Below are 19436 nucleotides of genomic sequence, written 5' to 3' on the forward strand. Positions count from 1 at the left end.
CATCTGGCCTATGTGTGGTACCTTACATAAAGTGCTTGTTAGCAGTTGTTAAACAAATCAAGCTAAGCTGAAACCCCACTAACAAGTTCTTAATAAAGCTTTAATTCAGCAGTAAATGTCATACTGACTTCAGCTTCAGATAATCATATTTATTTCTCTGTTTTGCTCTTTGTTCCATTTTGATTGAATTATGTTTGTTAAAGCTATGTATTATGCATTTATATAGTTATCCCCAATAAGGGGGGAGACACATATGATGCAGGTTAATGACTGTTTCCATATCAGAATGCCATTCTTACAGTTGTAATATTTTGTGTTTTATGTGTTTGTTTATAACTTGTTTACGCTATTTAGTTGCTCTTCATGGATGATGTTGTGGAAAAAAAAAAGATGATGTTTTCTTTATTTCCTTTGAATATGACTTCATCTTAGGCACAAGAAGAAATGTATATGGGAAACTACAGTTTGCTTGTATGGTCCAGTGCCTTATTACCTTCGCCTGGACAAAATTTCATATAGGGATATGTATAGCCTATTTAGCTGAAAAATTAAGAAAGAGAAGCATTTATCAATCTGTGATGGAAACTGTAAAGAAACCTCCAAACTGGTAATGGTAGTTGATTCTGTGTAGCCTACTAGAGGTAATGTCTTTAAAGCTAGGTTGTCATCACTTGGGAGGGGAAAATGAATAACACAAAGTGATAGAATCCTTCCCAAGAAGACTGAATGCTGTAATTAAATCGAAAGGTGCTTCAACAAAGTATTAGTTTAAGGGTGTGCACACTTATGCAACAAGCTTATTGTACATTTTTTATTTTTTATATTTTTTTCCCCTAACAGATTTGTTTGTTTTTCAATTGAATTGCACAGATTATATGTCACATTAAAGGTGGAAAAAGTTTTAAAATTATTTATTGTGGTCTCGTTTTTTGTATCACAAAAACCTGGCATTTTAACAGGGATGTGTACAGTTTTTATATCCACTTTATCTAAAGCTAGATTACACAGGTACCATATTTCCTGTGTTTTATTTGTAAATTAAAGCCAATCGTTTCTTTCTTACCTGTTAGATACTGTATTATACAGATAACTGCCATTCAGTGTTAACAGAATTTTCTTTAACTGACCCAATGGCTTCCCTCTTTAGTGTATTTACTTGAACTGGCTGAGTCAGATATATTTTTGCCTTGGGGTAGCACATCTTCCCAAGCAAGTCCTCTTAAGTGAGATAAAACCATTTCAGATAGTAGAAGAAGGACATTTATGCCCATGGAACCCCAAAATGTGAATATAAACCTATAACCTCTTTTTGCCCAAAAGCCGGTAATCATGCCATATCAGGAACATGTGCTCATTCTTGAGGTCCAAAATTGCAGAAATGTTAAAACTAAAATCCACTTGTGTTGATGAGGAGGATAGTTAGTTATTCTTGCCTCCAAGTAAGAATGTTTCCTCAGCACAGATTAGCCATCAGGAGAAATTTTCCTACCATTTGCTATCTAAATATTTACCATTTTTTGACATATTTATTAGGCTGTTGTGGGGGGTACCCCTGCTTACTGAAAACATACATACAAGTAGGTTTAAACCATTTTGCAATTCCATATTTTGGAACCTTGTCCATTTCCATTTTAACTGTTTAAGAAAATGTGCAACTCCTTTCTGTATCATCGACCAAGATCTATTCTTAATCCACTAAAATGCTTTTCTGATTAGGTGCAGCTAAAAGGCTGGTGATGTTGCTGTGCAGAAAGACTGTATAATAGTGTCCAAGCTGACATCAGTTAGATCGCTACTAGTGACTGTAGTACCTGCAAAACTCATTCGTTGACTAAATGATTTTTTTGATAAATGCCTTTAGTGGAAGCACATGGATGGAGTAAGAGAGAGAAGTGGTATCTAAGTACTGATTAATACCTTGTCTCTCATGGTTAGCTAGTTCTGGTGGCATAGAGTGATAAAGTCTTGAACAGGACTCGGGCAACCAAGGTGATATTAGCTGCTCTGGTAAATGTTGAAGCTGGTGTGAGGAAGGTGCATGTGTCCACCCTGTGGCAGGAGAGAGCAGATCACAGATTACTGCAGTCCCTCAAAGTAAATGCAAATGCATCCCATTGGTGGGCATTTGGCTCAGCAAGCCACTGCTTAGAAGTAGCTTTTATTTATGGATGTATGGAAAAGTTCACTTGCACGGTGGAGATTTAGTGGCCATGCTGTAACATGGGTTGCACACCTCCCCATTTCCGGAGAGGGGTTGGGAGCACAATTGCATTCTCCTCATTGCTGGGATGCTGGCAGGTACACAAACAACCACCATGGCTGCCTGGATGACATCTGGTTGGCTCTGACCTCTATGTTGGGGTTACCTGTTAAGGGGGAAATGAACAGACTCAATACCAGTGAGGAAAGCCTGATGGTCAGTGGACATGGTGGCAGAAAGCATAAAGAAACTCAATACCAGTGAGGAAAGCCTGATGGTCAGTGGACATGGTGGCAGAAAGCATAAAGAAAAACAGTACATATTATTTTTTTCTCAGCACTGATTAAACAGCAGGATAATAATTTTCCTTCCATTTGCTATCTAAAGATACATTTTTTGACATATATAATTATGTGTATCTAAAGTGAGATAGTCTAGCAACAGGCTTATAATTACGTCTCCGTGAGGATATAATATAAAGTCTGTCCATTTTCTGTTTTAGAAAATCATTCTATAATTTTTTCTTCAGGTCCCCTTATGGTATATTAGTAGATCTTTTCTAAAGTATTCCTTAACTAAATGCCCGAGTACTCTGTCTGCAGTACATATCCCTTGTTTACTAACGAAATATAATTGTACATAGATCATTTGCTCTGATGCTGCTGTTTTTGTCTTATTAAAGTATCACATCACAAATTGCCATGCATATTCAACATCTGAAACAAAGGCTTCTTCAGGATCAGCCATGTATATAAAATATCATCTGAAACACTGAAATGTTTGTTTCCTCTTGATTCATTGTATATCATCTCAGACTGGATCTTCTTACCATTGAAGCCAGTGGCCCTAGGTATAATACCAGTAGAGTAGGCAATGATGGACAACATTGCCTTGTTTTTAGACGGTGACAGTGTGAAAGGCAGGGATTGACCTTCAGGAATCTTAACTCTAGATTTTAATACCATATAAATAACCTTTTGTCAAATCAACAAATTCCATAGACAAAAAAATTCCAAGAGCACCTAAACCAAATACTAAACTCTATCCTATTACAGAGTTTAGGTGCAATGAATACCTTTATCAGTGATGATTCTGACCACTGATAGCCTATTCTACTTTCATTAGCATTCTGTTCATCAGCACATTATCATTAGTTTGTCTTTCTCTGAAATCATACTGATCATTAATAACTAAACATTATAAATACAATCCCTTTGCCTTAACTGGCGTAAACTGTTTGTAATCATGATTTAATGCAGTAGACCTAAAAGAAGATGGTAAACTTAAATCCATCCCTTCCTTTGGTGTTATGATTACTTCAGCTGCTTTGTTAGATAAGGGAGATCTCCTTGGTTTACAAAACATGTAAGCATTAAAGAGTTGGACAAATATTTGTTTCAATTATTCCTTATAAATAGTTCAGAATTCTACTGTTAAGCCATCAGTACCCAGGATGTTACCACTAGCCTGTATTTTAAAAGTCTCAAACTACTTACTTCTCTTGACCAACAGAGGCCATCATGGCAGCTGTTTCACACAGAACAGGTTTTGGCAAACTTAACCTCTAAAAATCTTGAATGTTGCACTTGTGCATAGACCCACCTTTTGTGCCTGCTATACCTTCTCATAATACCGCAAAAAACAGTTTACTGTAATCAACAGGTATTTACAGTTATGTAAAGCAAAGCATCTTCATTTGTTAAACCCAGTATCAGTCCTTGAAGTACTTTATTGTCTTGACCTTTTTACTATTGCTTTGTAGTAATCGTGTGAGTTATAAAGTATTTAGCTTTCAGAGATTGACATAACATTGGTATGTTGTATCCAACCACCACCCTTCTTCTTGTTTAACACTTTCCATCTCTCCTTTAATTAGTTCATCATATTTTTTTTCCTGCAGCTCCATTAGCTGATCTCTTTTTGTTTTCTTTTTTTACTTTTCAAATCTTATATGGATCCCGCTGTAAATTTAGGATGTATGATATATTGCCTTCTTTTTTAACTTTACCTTAAATTGGACCCAGTTTACCATCAGTCTGGTATATTGCCCAAGTATAGTTGAGATCTTTCATGGTATGTTTCACCCCTTTCACAAGTAATACCAACTTTGTCTACTCAGTTTGCTCAGCACCTGTCTAAACTTTCCCAAGATTCAGCTTTTCCCCATTACCTTTAATACCCTGCAGTCTGCCTTCACTTGCCAGGTCTTGTTTACCACTCATAACTGTGCTTACTCCTGTCTCCTAAATTACTTACAGCCATTAGTTGAATCCAGGTCGCAAGCAACATAGTCAGGACTAAAGATTTTTGTGCCACAAATGTCAGCATAACATGTTGGGTTTGACATCTAGAAGGTCAAGTTTGACTTTTAAAATACATGTATATATGTTTGTATATGAATGCTTACAACTGGTTAATTGTAGGTGAGTTTTTGCTGGTTGATTAATTACAGAATATTTAAATTGTATAACCATGTAGTTAGCCAAATATAAACATGCACACACGTGGACACGCATGCAGTTTTTGCTTCTGTTCTTTTCTTTTGGCTCCTCAGTGTGGATAGTCATTGCCTGATAGTTTCTCTGCTCATTTTGGAGAAGATCCATCAGAGGATATGAGAGTCTTCAAAATGTCATTTTAATGTATCCCATATAGAATTCCGCATGGAATGATAATATAGGTAGAGAAGAATATGAGTACTAATCTTTCCTTTTTAGTTGGTTACAAAGGGAACCATTAAATTATTGTCATGTTTCATTTAAATAAGCAAATGTCCAAGACAACATGTTATATTGAGTGCTTTTCTGAGAAGTTAAGAAGCCATGTTTTCACTTTTGTTAGAAAAACATATGTTTAGGAAAATTATTTTCAAGCATGCATCAATTTTTTTCTTCTAGCAAATCTTTCTTCATTTGGAGCAAGTCCCATTAGTAAAGTACTAGTATTTATATGGTTATATAGTTGAGAAAGAAAAAGACACTTGACTATAAAAAAGTGGCCTGTCTTTCTTATTTATTTAATTTAGACTTTCGTCATTGTGAGGTGGAAAAAGATGCCGAACTGGCTCGAGTGATCCAAGAACAACTAAAACAAGAGACACTTCATCCAAAGACAGAAATTCTGGAAGATAAAGGATTGTTTTTTTGTCAGCTCTGTCAGAAGGATTTATCTGCCATGAACTCCACTCGTCGAGCTCAGCACATTAACAGGTCAGAAGACAAAAGTATCCTGTGTCTCAATACAGTTCCTGTTTACAGTACTATCATAAATTTTATTTATGGGTGGCTTGTGGTATGGATAGTAAGATCCTGACCCATTTGTCACACGGAAGAAGCCTGTGATTTTTTTTCTCCCCTCAAGGCACAAGTGCTTTATTTCAGGACTAATTTTTTTTTAGTTAAATGAAAGCTGAAAGATTAAGCCAAAAATTTGTGCAATGGGTGTTGTTAGCAGGGGATAGCATTGACTCCGTGTGCCTTACTGCTTTTATCTCTGTAGTTGAGCTGTCAGTCATATTTTTCCTGCGTGTTGTATTTTCTTTGCCTTTAGCACTGACATTTACATTTAGGGGTGTCACTGTAAATACTGGAACCACTTACATAACAATCTTTTCCGGGCTAGTTGAGTCTACCCCTAATTCTCAAAATGCACTACCAAAGTGGAAGAATCCACTTCTTTCCCACCATGGAAGAGTTTGGTCCCACACTTAATGGCCACAGGCTACTTCAATGGAATTTTTCAAAACCTGAGATGAAATACAGCTGTTTCCATTTTTATTGCAATGACTTTTGTCAAATTTCAGTTTTACAGATTTCTGACAAGTTTCTATTAAGCTGTTTTGTGATTTGCTTTTGATTCACTTCAGACATCTGAAATTCACATGAGGTTTAGACCTTCACAACATTCACAACTTTAAATATTCAGAGCCCTTACAGCAAATAGATCCGCCCAACAGATAATACATTACATGTTTAATATGTCTGGGTACCATTCATGATGCTCAGAGGCATTCTGTTGGGTTTAATAACACTGCTGAAAGGCATTGTAGCAAAGTATTCCAGAACTCTGTCATGTCTGAGATGACGCAGCAGTTGAAACATGATCCTTCCATTTCTTTTTTTCCAGAGTTTCACAGAAAAATGAATACCACAAGAAAAAGGAGAAAGGAGGTGAGAAACAACATAGGCCTTCTCACTCCATAAGCTGAAAAATTTGAAAAAAGAAAAGTGTCTGTTGCAGAAGTCAGAGTCTAACTCCAGACTCTGTACTGTAATTGCCATCAAGCCTCAAGCTCAGTTTCATGATACTTTATCCGAAAGTTCTGCTTCTCTGTTTCCTCAAGGTTCTCAGCCTTTCTGTGATCCTTGGAATAGAAGTACATGTGCAAATGTGTGTGTGTCTGTGTGTGTGTGTGTGTGTGTGGGGGGGTATATATAAAATATGAGTTTGTGTTACCTCAGAGTATTCTCCCTTCACTGAAATGCAGTGATCTTGGACTTAGTATATATAACTGCTAAGTGCGTGGGGGTGCAGGGAAGGCAAAGCCCTCTGCAGAAATGCTTAACTAATAAAATTGTGATCTGCAGTTTATGTTTTGGAGTTTATAGTTTTGGTTCTCACTCTTGTGATAGGAAGCCTTCTGCAAGGTGTCAGATGGCTCCTGTCTCTTTGTTAATTGTCTTGTACATAGAAGACTGCTTACGTAAATTGGCTTCAGCCATAAAAAAAAGAGGCAGAGAGATACTAAGGGCATTAGAACCATCAAAACTGGTGCTGGTCATACTTCACTGCACAAGTGTCAGTCCCCCAGTGACTGTTTGAGAGTCGCTCACTAGGCTAGTATCAGTTACAACACTTGTTCAGCTATGACATCAGTTTTACTGATGTCAAACTTCCATGTGTAAGACAGACCAGTGTCTGCCTCAAAGATATCGTTGTCAGCAGCATCAGTAATCTTTCCCCAGCCTTCTGCCCACATTCAAGAAGTGGCACCCTTTATTATTTCTACACGAAAATCAGCTTAGCTCGGCACTACAGGCAGCTGTATTCAGCAAGGCAATGACTCCGTCTTGAGTAAGGTCTCTGCATACAAGATTTAATTTCCCTTAGTCAGTGGTTCACCCCTCCACCTCCACACCATTCCAGAGTCGCTTCCAGGCCAGTCCAAAATACCAGCAGAATCTTTCACCTTGATGTTGCCCATTGCAAAGAATCCAAAAAAAAATATGTCTGCAGCATTTTGGCATTTTTTTCTGGAATTTGAAGCCTCAAGGAGACTCTACAGATTTCTGAGGATGTGATTTAGGAAGAAGGGGTGTCTTCATCTCCGATTCCAAATTATCGTAAACTTTGTGAAATGTTGAAGTTATTTCATGAAGAGGGGAATGAACTCAGTGATGCTGTTTCATTTGCATAAAGGAGGTTCCAAATGATCTGCAAAACTATAGATGTTCTGTAGTCATGGTCATATCTCGCCTCCATTCTTACCTATGGGTTCAGAGCCGATCCTCTGCTCTGACTCGGCTGATTACAAAGCTCAAAGTCTCTAAGTTGGTTCGTGGCAAGGTAGGTATCCCATAATGCACTAGTAAGAATCCCCAGATCTCATTTGCTGCTCTACGAGTTCAGAAGTGCTCTCTTTCTTGGCCCTGGCTAAGCTGGAATATTTTCTTATTCAGATATTTACAGTCTTCTTTTTGAATATAATAGTTTAGTACTTATAGCTTACAGTTGTTACCTTGTAGTAGTTAACTAGTGTGTTGTTTGAAGTTTTTTGCAAGTTGTTATTGCTGTCTGTTGGCCGTCGCTTCCGCAGGCCTTCCCTAGTGGTATCCCTTCATTTTTTTCTCTGTGTGATAATTGTTGCTATCTTTTCTTAGGCATAGCCTTTGTCTGTTGCTTGCCTTTCTCTATCTTGCCTACCTCTCTGTTCAGGGCTAGGCCTGTTTAAGTTAGAGGACGTAGTCCTTTACTGCATCTCTCCTGTGTGTTTTTTTTTCCTCAGCAGGGCTAGGCCCATTTAAGTTAGAGGACCTTGTCCTCTCTTCTTGTTATCTTTCTGAGTTTATAGTCTGTGATTGTTGTTGTGAAAGTAGTAGTATGTCTGAGGAAACCAAGGACCATTAACCTTCGGTTTTCAAAAAATGCATAAAATGTTCACAAAAAATGCCCCTGACTGACGGGCATAGCATTTGTGTTTATTGCTTGGGAGTCATACATTTACAGGAGACTTGCACCTTTTTGCCATTCTTTTAGTTCCCAGGTTCTCCAGGAAAGGAAGAATAAACTGATCTTGAAAGGTCTCCTTAAACCTTCTTTTGAGGAGGATTTAGCGAGCTCTTCCTCTTCTCACTCTAGGTCTCCCTCTTCTAAAAAAGAGAAGGTCAAGTTGGTTAAAAGGCATTCTCCGACGCCAACTGTTAAATCAGGACCTCCAGAAAAAATTGCCAAAATTGACACGCATTCTACCTTTTCGGCTCTTCTGCGCCGGTCAAGGTTATTGATGCCTTCTGAGCCGGTCAAGGTTATTGACATAGACCGTCCAGCTTTGGCCCCAAGTTTTTCGGAGCCGATAGCTGAATCCATATCTTGGAGCAGGTCAAGAGATTTATTACCGATATCTCCAACACTCAGATCTCCAATTTTGCAGAGATCTTGATCCCCTACCTTGTCTTCCAGATCCTACAAGAGTCTTTTCGAGGAGGATGCCGAGAGAGTGGTGCTTAGACTTTTGAAGTCATCGGCGCTAGCAAATTTGTTGTTGACTCCGACCCAATCAGTTCCAGAGCCGTCTAAGGCCATATTACCTGCTTCTGTTCCTCCTCCGAGCCATGTCGGTCTTTTGAAGCCAGAGCTATCGGTGCTGTTTGTTGTGGAACCATCGGTTCCAGCACCCCAACTGTCTGTCTCTGAACAGAGTTCTGCTCTGACACCTTCGGTGCCGTCCCTGGTGTCTAGGAGCTGAAGCTCACCCGACAGGGACGCTCTGACCCGCACTTCTTCGGTTGTGATCCTACCTCTCAGTGCGTCTGCTCGGCTGAGCTCAAATCCTACATCTGTCATGGAGCCAATCGCTCTGGAACCGAGGGCTACTTCCGCTTCCTTGAAACTGATGGTGACCTTAGAGCCGGAGAGATCTGCCTTTGAGATGATGAGGAGTGTGCTGTCTAGGTCTTCAGCTCCACACAAGGCTACCAATGCTCTTCCCCCTCAAGCTCCGACCTCCGTCTCAACACCATCTCTCTCTCTTGACAGCAGAGACCCGCAGCCTCAGGAGCCCCCCTTGGGTGGCCCCCAGTCTTCTGAGACCTCCCCAGAATACCCTTCTGAGGAGCCTCCTCAGAAGAGAACTTGCAAGAGGAAGCATGTAGACTTCCCTGATGAGTCCATCACCTCTGACACTAACCTCGAGGAGTCAGAAGGGTCCCCCAGATCGTCCTCTGATGAAATCTCCTTCATAGATATCCTAGAGATCCTGAAACAGAGAGGCGGCTGGCCCACCGTCACCCCTTCTAATGAGGAGTCCGTGTACCTGAAGGCTTTCGGGTCTCAACCTTCAGCCTCTTGGGTGTCTCCACCTTTTTTATGAGCTGTTAGATTTGGTGAGTCGAAAGGTGTGGGGAAACTCCTGATGCCATGGAACCAGTCCTCAGAAGGCCAAACAAATTTCTTTCAGCCCCTAAAGAAAAAGAGTTTTTGACCAAAGGTGTGCCTGTAGATGCCATGGTGGTGGCAGCAGTCACAAAGAAGGAGCTAGCGGAAACTTCCTCATCTGTCCACCCACTGAACAAGGAGTCTCGAACGATGGACAGATACGGAAAGCATATTTTTTCTTCAGCGGCTTTTACAGTCATATCGCTGAATTACCTCACCCATTTCACTAGGTTTCAAACAGATCTTATAATGGAGCTAGGAGATATACTCTCCAAGGTACTTTAACTGAAGGAGTCCCCGAGAAGGTCACTGCTCAGTTGTCTACCTTAAACTCTATTAACTCCTCCATGAGGCTGATATCTTAAGCAGCAGATGGAGCAAGCAGGGCAGCGGGTCCAGGAGTTTCCCATAGCCCTTCAAATCTACATTTACCAACACCCCCTTTGATATTTCCTTTCTGTTTGGACAAAAGGTAAAAGACAGACTCACCAGATGCAAGCAGGAAGGGAAAACTCTCTCTGCCGTGGGAGTGTTTTTCCGTCCCTTCTAGACCATACCCTAAAGGTCAGAGAGGTGGAAAAATGTGGTTCAAGAAATCTCAAGAGATTTTTCCCAGATGCACAAGGTGAGTCCTTTTCCACAGGCAGAGGAGGAGAAAGTAATGGTAGACGTCAGCAGGTGGGGGGGGGGGGGTCTGCAAAACCAGGGTGGCCGCGATTCCTTTCATGGACATCCCTGTCAGTGCTGCTGAAGTGGGGCCCGACTGCACTTCTCTAGAGTCAGTCGGGGGTCTCTTATCTTTGTACCCTGAAGCCTGGCATGACATCACACAAGACAAGTGGGTACAAAGAATAATTTTCAGAGGGTACTCCATATCCTTCTCTTTTCCACCTCATCTAACCAAGAAAATACCAGATGTTCCACCAATCACAGGGATCAAGCAACTATAGAAGTCCAAAATTACTTCAAAAGAGAGTCATCCAAACTGTCCCAGCAGACCAGATAGGATTCGGAACTTACTCCAGATTCTTTTTAGTGCCAAAACGAACAGGGGACTGGAGACCCATCGTGGATCTCAGTAAATTAAACGAATCAGTGAAGAAGTCCAAGTTCCGAATGGTAACACTGCAGTCTATATTCACTCTGTTAGGGAAAGAAAATTGGATGTGCTCCATAGACCTTCAAGATGTGTACTACCACATAAAAATGGACAGACCATCGAGGAGTCATTTATGCTTATGGCTGGGAGCCAGTCATTACCAATTTCGTGCTGTGCCCTTTGGCCTCACCATAGCCCGCAAGGTGTTCACCAAATGCATGGCGGTAGTAACGGCTCACTTGAGACGTTTTGGATTCCAAGTGTTCCGTACCTGGACGAGTGGCTCCTGACTGCCACCACCAGGCACCTACTTCTGCAAGTCAGGGATTCAATCATCCGAGCCTGCACTCAGCTAGGCATTACTATAAATTGGAAAAAGTGTGCCTTTTTGCTCTCTCAGTGTGTGACTTTTATAGCCGCAGAAATAGACACAGTCGTAATGATGGCTCGTCTTCCTTCAGACAGAGTGCAAAATCTAAGACAACAAATATACAGCCTGCTTCCCCAACACAAGGTCAAAGCAAAGATAGTGCTCAAACTTCTAGGAATCATGGCCTCTACTATAGCTCTAGTTCCACTAGCTAGACTACATATGAGAATTCTATAATGGCTACTGTTTTCCCAGTGGTCTCTTTAGCAACTGCCTCTGTCTCATCCCATTTTAATAACCGAATCTTGCAAAAAGGACCTTCGTTGGTGGATCCAGTCCAATCAACTAATGATAGGGAGACCATTCATTCCTTGCCAACCCATTGCCACTGTGAGCATGGATGCCTCCCAGATAGGGTGGGGGGGGGGGGCATTATCTGGGAAGGACAGTCCAAAGCACATGGCAAGAACATGAGGCTCACTGGCATATCGATGTTCTAGAGATGAGAACAGTGCTACCAGCATTGTAAGCACTTCACGACTTTCTTCTTCTAGCGACAATAGCGATCCAGTCAGATGATATGTCAGTGGTATGGTGTATAAACAAACAAGGGGTAACCAGATCCTACCCCCTATGTCGAGAGTCTGTGTGTGTTTGGCAGTGGGCGATATCTTCCCAACGCTTTCTAGTTGCAATGCATATCCCGGGAAGAACCATTGTGATAGCCGACAAGCTCAGCAGGGCAATCTTGATGCCTCATGAGTGGTCTCTGAATCAGAAAGTTGCGGAACAGATTTTCCGCAAATGGGGACAGCCTTGCTGCGATCTGTTTGCCACCCCAATGAACACCAGATGCAGCAGCTACTTCACCCTTATCCCCCCCGGGGGAGACACCGAGAGGCACACTTGTCCACAATTGGCCCTCAGGACTTCTCTATGCCTTTCCTCCCTTTCCACTAATATCGAAAGTGATCCAGAAAGCAAAGACTTTGGGAAGCAGAATGATTTTCATCACTTCTTACTGGCCTCATCAGATTTGGGTCCCCTTTCTTGGGCCTCACCTTCTGGACGATCCATGGACTCTGGACCCATTACCAGACCTTCTGACACATGTCAGGCACATTCCATTCCTGTCTCCACACCCTCAACTTGATAGCGTGGCTGCTCCACTTCCATTCCTAGTAAGGCTTCATGATTTCTCCCCTGCGGTTACACATATCCTGACGTCTTCTAATAAGCTGTCTACTAGAAAATTGTACACTAGCAAATGGAAAAGATTTTCTCTCTGGGCACAAGCTAAGAACATAGATCCATACACAGCCTCCATTCCTTTAATGTTAGAATTCCTAACCGAACTTTTTCATCTAGGATCAGCTGCTGCTGCTACATTCAAAGTTCAATTAGCAGCTATCTCCAGTTTTAATTTTGGACAACATGAACCTAATCATATGGCTCACAGATTGTGTAGATCATTTTTGAAAGGCACTACCTTACTAAGACCTCCTTTTCAAGAACCTATATCTCCCTGGGATCTAAATTTTGTTCTTTCAAAACTTACTGCACCGCCTTTTGAACCTTCACATACTTGTGATTTAAAATTCCTTTCATGGGAGACCATTTTTCTGGTAGCCATTACGTCTGCCAGAAGAGTGTCAGAGCTGCAAGCACTCTCAGTCAAACCTCCTTACATGATATTTCATAGAGACAGAGTTTCCCTTTGCACTAACCCATCTTTCGTTCACAAGATTTGTTCTCAATCTAATATGAATCAAACTATTGAACTGCCAGTCTTTTTTCCAAATCATTCAAAGGGGAATATAAGTTTCATCAACTTGATGTACACAGACAGTTAAGGTTCTGTCTACAAAGAACCAAAGAGTTTAGGAGATCAGACCAGTTATTTGTATCATTTTGGAGACGAGGAAAGGAGTGCCAGTCTCCAAGATAACGTTATCAAACTGGATTTCAAGTTGCATATCTTTCATTTACTCTTCTAATGACAAAGAACTCCCATTTAAAATTAAAGCTCATTCCACCAGATCTATATCCACATCTGCCGCTTTTCAAGCCAGAATTCTAATGGACAGTATATGTGCAGCAGCAAATTGGGCTACCCCTCATACCTTTATTACTCATTACAAATTGGACTTGACCTCCAGGGGTAGAGCCTCCTTTGGCTCCACGGTTCTTAGGAGTATATTCCCGTGAGCCACCCGAGAAAAAGGTGCTAGGGACGCTGTCCCATATGTAAGAATGAAGGCTAGATAGCACTACAGAACATAAAGAAGTTATGTATTCACCATAACATTCCATGTTTGTAGTCCATCTCGCCCTTCATTCTTACAAACCCACCCACCTACCCCCGTCCGTGTATCCTTGGAGGATCTGGAGACAAGATAGTGTCTAACTTCCTTAGGGTTGGAGACCTTTCATCTTTGTTTTTCCTTCTGGAAATACCTTCCCATCACTTTTATAGACAGCAGCAAACAAGATCTGGGGATTCTTACTAGTGCATTATGGGATACCTACCTTGCCACGAGCCAACTTAGAGACTTCAAGCTTTATAATTGGCCGAGTCAGAGACGAGGATCAGCTCCAAATCCATATTTAAGAATGAAGGGCGAGATGGACTACAAACATGGAATGTTATGGTGAGTACATAACCTCTTTATTAGTCCTCCTGGATTGGCACTTTTTAGTTTATGGTAAACTGTGCTTGGAAACATCTTGATGCTGTGGCCTTTATGGTTGGAAAGCCCTAAAGAATCTTCTGCCTGCTATGAAATGGTTGGCATGGGTAGAGACACTCGGTTTGGCTGTTTCCATGTAGGTAATGACCTTATAACAGTGTGCCACAGTCTTCAACATATCGGACAGGGAACCTTGAGCTACAGATATGTTGGGAATGTGTGTTTCCATCCTCCACTTAATCCATGAAAATTTCAAACTACCTGACTCAGATGTAGTACTTTTCAATAAGATTTATTTGATAAAGTATGTCAGTCTGTTGGAATAAATGCCTGATGGTATCTTGAAGAAAAGGTCAAAATTTCAGTCATTCGAAATTGTGTTTTATGTCCACAGGACTGGCCCAGTAACTCCTGTTCCTGCTCCCAGTTTTCCCATTCGTTCCCCTATCAGAACAAGAATCTTACAGTATATTTCTTCCCTGGTGGAGGTAATAGTTAAATGTTAGCGAGTGGGCCAGTCTGTAGATGCTGCAGACTGTTCTATCCCCACTCCCTCTTGGCAGTCTTCAAGCTTTGCTGTAGCTGCTTCAAGAGGTGCATGTGTGCTTTCTCGCATGTGAAACTCCCAACCAAGTGTCACACTTTTTTCAGTGTGGGCATGTAGGCTCTTATGCTACAACAATACACCTGCATTTCTGCAAATGTCATCAACACTGCAAGCCAAGCTGCCCCCCCAGGATGGGCAAGCTAGCATCAGTCGCTTACTCCCATCCAGGCCCCTTCAGCTCCCATGACTCTAGTCAAGCATAGATAATTTGGGATGAAGTCAGTACTTTATCCATGGGGTTAGGTTTTGGTATCTGCAGTTTCGACCTTATGCAACTTGATGGTCTGTAGCATATATAATGTGGTGTATATGTTGGTTAGGGTGGCAGGATTTGGCTTAACTTTATGCTGATTCTTGTACATTTATCTTAATCATTGAGAAGCAAAGCTTCCTAAATGGGTTTGCTGTTTAGGAGCCCCTTGTTGTTTGGGCCAGAAACAGGTGACTTATTGAAAGTCTAAGAAGGAGGTTCATGGGTTAGCACTAGGCTAATTGCCCTTATGAGCCATTTTAAGCCTAGCCATTTATCCCTTGTGAGACTCAAACCCTGCACCTTGTGTTTGCAAGGCAGAGACCTTAACCAGTAGGCCACCCTCCTAACCTTTACTAAGACGCACAAGAGTTATTGGAAATCTTGGTTCCACTGAAGCCGATAGTCCCAATAGCAAAATCCTCAAGGGACCCATCAGAGTTCCTATTCCAGTTCTCAACAAGGGCATTAGCCCAGAGGCCTTTTGTGTTTTCAGGAAAATGGTGGCTATCCCCAAGGTGGCCATCAGCAGCCCTGGCTTCCAGTGACACCTGAGGCCAGTATTGGATGTAAATGGCCTACACATTTAAGCTTAGTGTGAGTCCTTTCTCGTGATCATTCTGTATGATTTGTCCTTCATAATAGGTTAGACATGCTGTTCAGATCTTCAGCTTCGTTACCTGCACACAAAGATCAGGAAGAGGTCAAGAAGAAAGACTTGCCATTGTTATTTCAAAGTTGTACCCTTCAGCTTTAAGTCTGCCTCCTGAATGTGCACAGCGAGTATGTTGGTGTTTTCCAATGACTTTATGGGACAGAATTGTTTCACTTTTTGAATGACTGCATCTTGGTGGTCAACAGCTGATGATATCCTTCAGCACAGGGAGTTTTTGCTGTATACCTTTTAGTCCATAGGGACAGTAGGAACTGCTCCATCTCACCAAACTCCAGTCCATCTCTTTACTTTCATAGGCTGTTCCTTAGATGCTAGGATATGCTGGACATTTTTCCACTAGATAAAATTATGGATATACCTTTTCACAGTTCCTTGTCTTCTTCTGTCTAAGAACCAGCTCCAGCTGGTACCTGAGAGCCAAATTTGTGATGGTGTCTTAAAAGTAGATTACATTTGAGCATACTCAAGGTTCACTGTGTTCTGATTGGGACTCTGACCACTTGAGTGCAACAGTCAACTTCCCTTTATAGTGCAGAAGGCAGTTATATTGGTGGACATTTTCTTTCAGTATCTTGGGAGGTAAACTCTTTATGGATTCAACTCTAGAGGTTGTGTATGCTCAGGGTGAAGAGGACTATTCCTAGGGTATGAAGCACAGGGACGTGAGGCTCAAGAGGGCTGAGAGCTGTGCATCAGTGAGTGTCTCAGAGAAGAGTTTCACTCCACTTTGTAAAGGAGTGGATCCTGCTTTGGCTGTATCTGTATTTAGTTAGACAGTATGGCACTTGTATACATCAAAAAAAAAAACTGAGGCAGTCACTTCTGTCCCCTATGGGGAAAAAGTGACATGGGTCTGGGAGTGGGCTTTCAAGACATCTAGGTATTTCTCTGAAGTTCGCATGCCAGGGAAAGTCAGCCTTCCAGCAGACAGACTGAGAAGATGCATCCTGATGCCTTATAAACTGTCCTTCAGTCCATTTACATTAAAGGTGATACTCAAGAAGTGGAGACTCACTGTTTTTCAATGTACTACCCCTCTTAGGAACCCCCAAGTGTCAAAAATTTTTCTGCACTATTTCCACTCTCCATTGACAACTGTAAGGATGCTTTCACACACAACTGGTCTCTTGTACTGCAGATATTGAAATTTTCTTGTCAAAACCAGTCTCACCAAGGTTTTAATAATCTGGATAGCTCCTTACTGACAAAGACAGTGTTGGTTTCCCATGCTTCAGCAGTTTCTTTTAGCATTTCCTTTTCACCTTCCTTTTCACAAAAATTTCTTAAATCATTTCTTTAGGATGGCCACTCCCCATATTCTCTGCATCAGAAGGTCATCAGATCAGATGCAGATCTACTGCTTGCTAGTTCTGAAAAACCTTGAATAGGTTGATTTTAGTTATGTTTTTGTAGTGTCTTCCCAATCAGAAAATTTACAGGGATAAACTAAATATATTTTCAGTTTGGCTGTCTGAGGACAAGCTCATGTTCTCTTTGGCTATGTTCCTTACTCTTCGTTGCTTGTCTGATACTGGCCTTAATTACGCCCTCATAAAAGTCTATCTAGTTGCTATTTTTAACTTCCAAGAAGGTCAAGATGCCAGACATTGAGATGCTTATAAACTCTTAAGGTTTGCAGGACCATTTTTTATGGTACATTTCCCACTTTGATCACCAGTTGCAAATCTTCTTCCTCTTTTCAGATATTTACGACTGCAAACTGGGCGCCATAGTGGAAAGTGCATCGGACACGGATATCCTTCAGAAGGGACTCACGGAAACAGATAGCTGGTGCCAGAGCCGTGGCCTGAAGTTAAACGCCAAAAAATATATAGTCATACCCTTCGGGAAAAACAAGGTAACCCCAAGCTACCATATAGGTGGCAATCCACTAAGCACAGAAGAGCTTATCAGGGACCTGGGGACCCAGGTTGACAGTGGCCTTTCTTTTGACACTCACGTTGCTAAAGTGGTTAGAAAGACCTTCTACATTGCCCACCTGATCATGAAGGGATTCACATCCAGATCTAGTGAGGTCATTGTTCCCCTGTACTCTTCTTTTATCAGACCAATGATCGAGTACAATGCCCCATTCGGGATGTATCTCGCCCGACATCTGCAGCAATTGGAGAGACCCCAAAAGTTCCTCACCAAAAGGATAAATGGACTCCAAAATCTGTCATATGCTGCCAGATTGAAGAAACTCCAGCTCTATTCAGTCGCATACCATCTGCTCAGAGGTGACATGTGCCTGACATACAAGGCCATGTCCAACCTGGAATTAATGGACATGCTCCACCTCAAAAAATCCAAAACCACTAGAGCAAGCGACTTAAACCTTAGCACGGATATAAATAGGACGTGCTGGAGGGATAGATTTATCACTCAAAGACTCCCTATGCTGTGGAATAGAATCCCGGTCCATGTGAGGCAGAGCACCTCGCTGGCTCTGTTCAAGAGAAATCTTGACCTGTGGATGGGAGATCATAGGTTTACCCCGGGAATCATCTCTGTGTCACTGCTGGACAGAGGCACAACAAACTAATGGGCACAGTATTTTTTCATATAAGGGGTGGCGTAAGCCACAAAAATTTGGGCTAGGCTTATAAATGCCTTAGGGCAGATAGCCTAGTATGAACCTATGAACCTATTTATTTATTTTTTTAAACAAGAAGCATCTTTATTAAATTATTACATATGACATGGACAATCTTACATTTATATAAATGAAAACAAACCATCCTGACACAATCTAGTTACGAGCATTATACATTGCAAACCATGTTGACAAAATTGTAGTTTCAAACAATATAAATCACTTGTAATCTATCCAGTCATTGTCAGACAAACATTACATAGCTCATTAAAATCCTGCCTTCTTTTAAACCTTGTTCCTCCTGTGCATGTGTTGTTCCCACAATTCCCATTTGTCCTATGTAGTTTGCTCCTATCCTTTTCTAAAGATCCCAATTCCAGTTGTTTTATCTCTTACTATATTCACTGCTTCTGGCAAAGTTGGTTTAGACTTTGATTTCCATTTTCTAGTAACTGCTTTTTTGGCAGCCACCATAATTAGACTCAGCAAGGCCTTACTATGTCTAGGCAATTCCGATTCTGTATCGTAGTTCAAAAATATAATTTCTTAGTTATTTGCATACCCAGTATCTCTGACAGAGCAGTCTGCATGGAATCTTTAAAGTCTTCTAACTCATTACACTCTCAAAATATATTTGCCCAGTTACTTTTTTCTTCTCCATTACACCTCCAACATTTGCTTTCCTACCTGAGGAAGAATTCTTTGGAGTCTACTTGGGGTATAAAAATACCTATGTAAACACTTTCACGCAAAGATCCTAAATCTTCTAGATTTGGTTGCATATTTGGGAGGTATGCATACACACCCCATTGTTTCTTTGTGAATTGCTTATCTAGTCTCTCTTCCCAATCCTTTTTGAATTCCTCTTATTGATTCTTATAGTTATCATGCAATATTTTACACGCTGTACTAATTATTCCTTTTTAACAGCAGCTTCTGTTCTAGATTCTGCTAAAAGTTCTACCAATGCTGGTCTTCCATTTAGGAACCCATATTTTTTTTTCTCTTGGCCTATACTCTGATATCAATCCTTTATAGGAAAGGTAATCTTTAACCTGCAGTGCAAATAAATTCTTGGCATCTTCCCATTCTATTACTTTTCCCTCTCTAGTTATTTGTTCCCAATACCTCGGTTCCTTTGCTATTTTTCTCCAATAAATTCCACCCCCCTCTTGGCTATTGTCTGTATCCTTAATTGCAGTCACACCTATCAGCAGAATCTTCTTTCTCCATTCCAGTGTTGACTTGGGTCTTAGAATACTTTCTGCTACTTTATGAATATAATATTCTTTATG

At 41.1% G+C, this 19436-nt stretch overlaps 1 protein-coding gene across 1 annotated transcript in view; it reads left to right on the top strand.

Moving 5' to 3' along the window:
* The window catches only part of SLX4 (SLX4 structure-specific endonuclease subunit), a 1828351-nt gene that overhangs the window by 75904 nt on the left and 1733011 nt on the right, over positions 1–19436 (top strand). The window contains exon 4 of the mRNA XM_044089343.1: positions 5226–5409. Coding sequence (XP_043945278.1) covers positions 5226–5409 — 184 coding nt within the window. The remainder of the gene's footprint in view (positions 1–5225; positions 5410–19436) is intronic.

The sequence above is a fragment of the Protopterus annectens genome, chromosome 12.part0 (assembly GCF_019279795.1).
Source record: "Protopterus annectens isolate FY-2018-M chromosome 12.part0, PAN1.0, whole genome shotgun sequence".
In the NCBI taxonomy this organism is placed as follows: Eukaryota; Metazoa; Chordata; order Ceratodontiformes; family Protopteridae; genus Protopterus; species Protopterus annectens.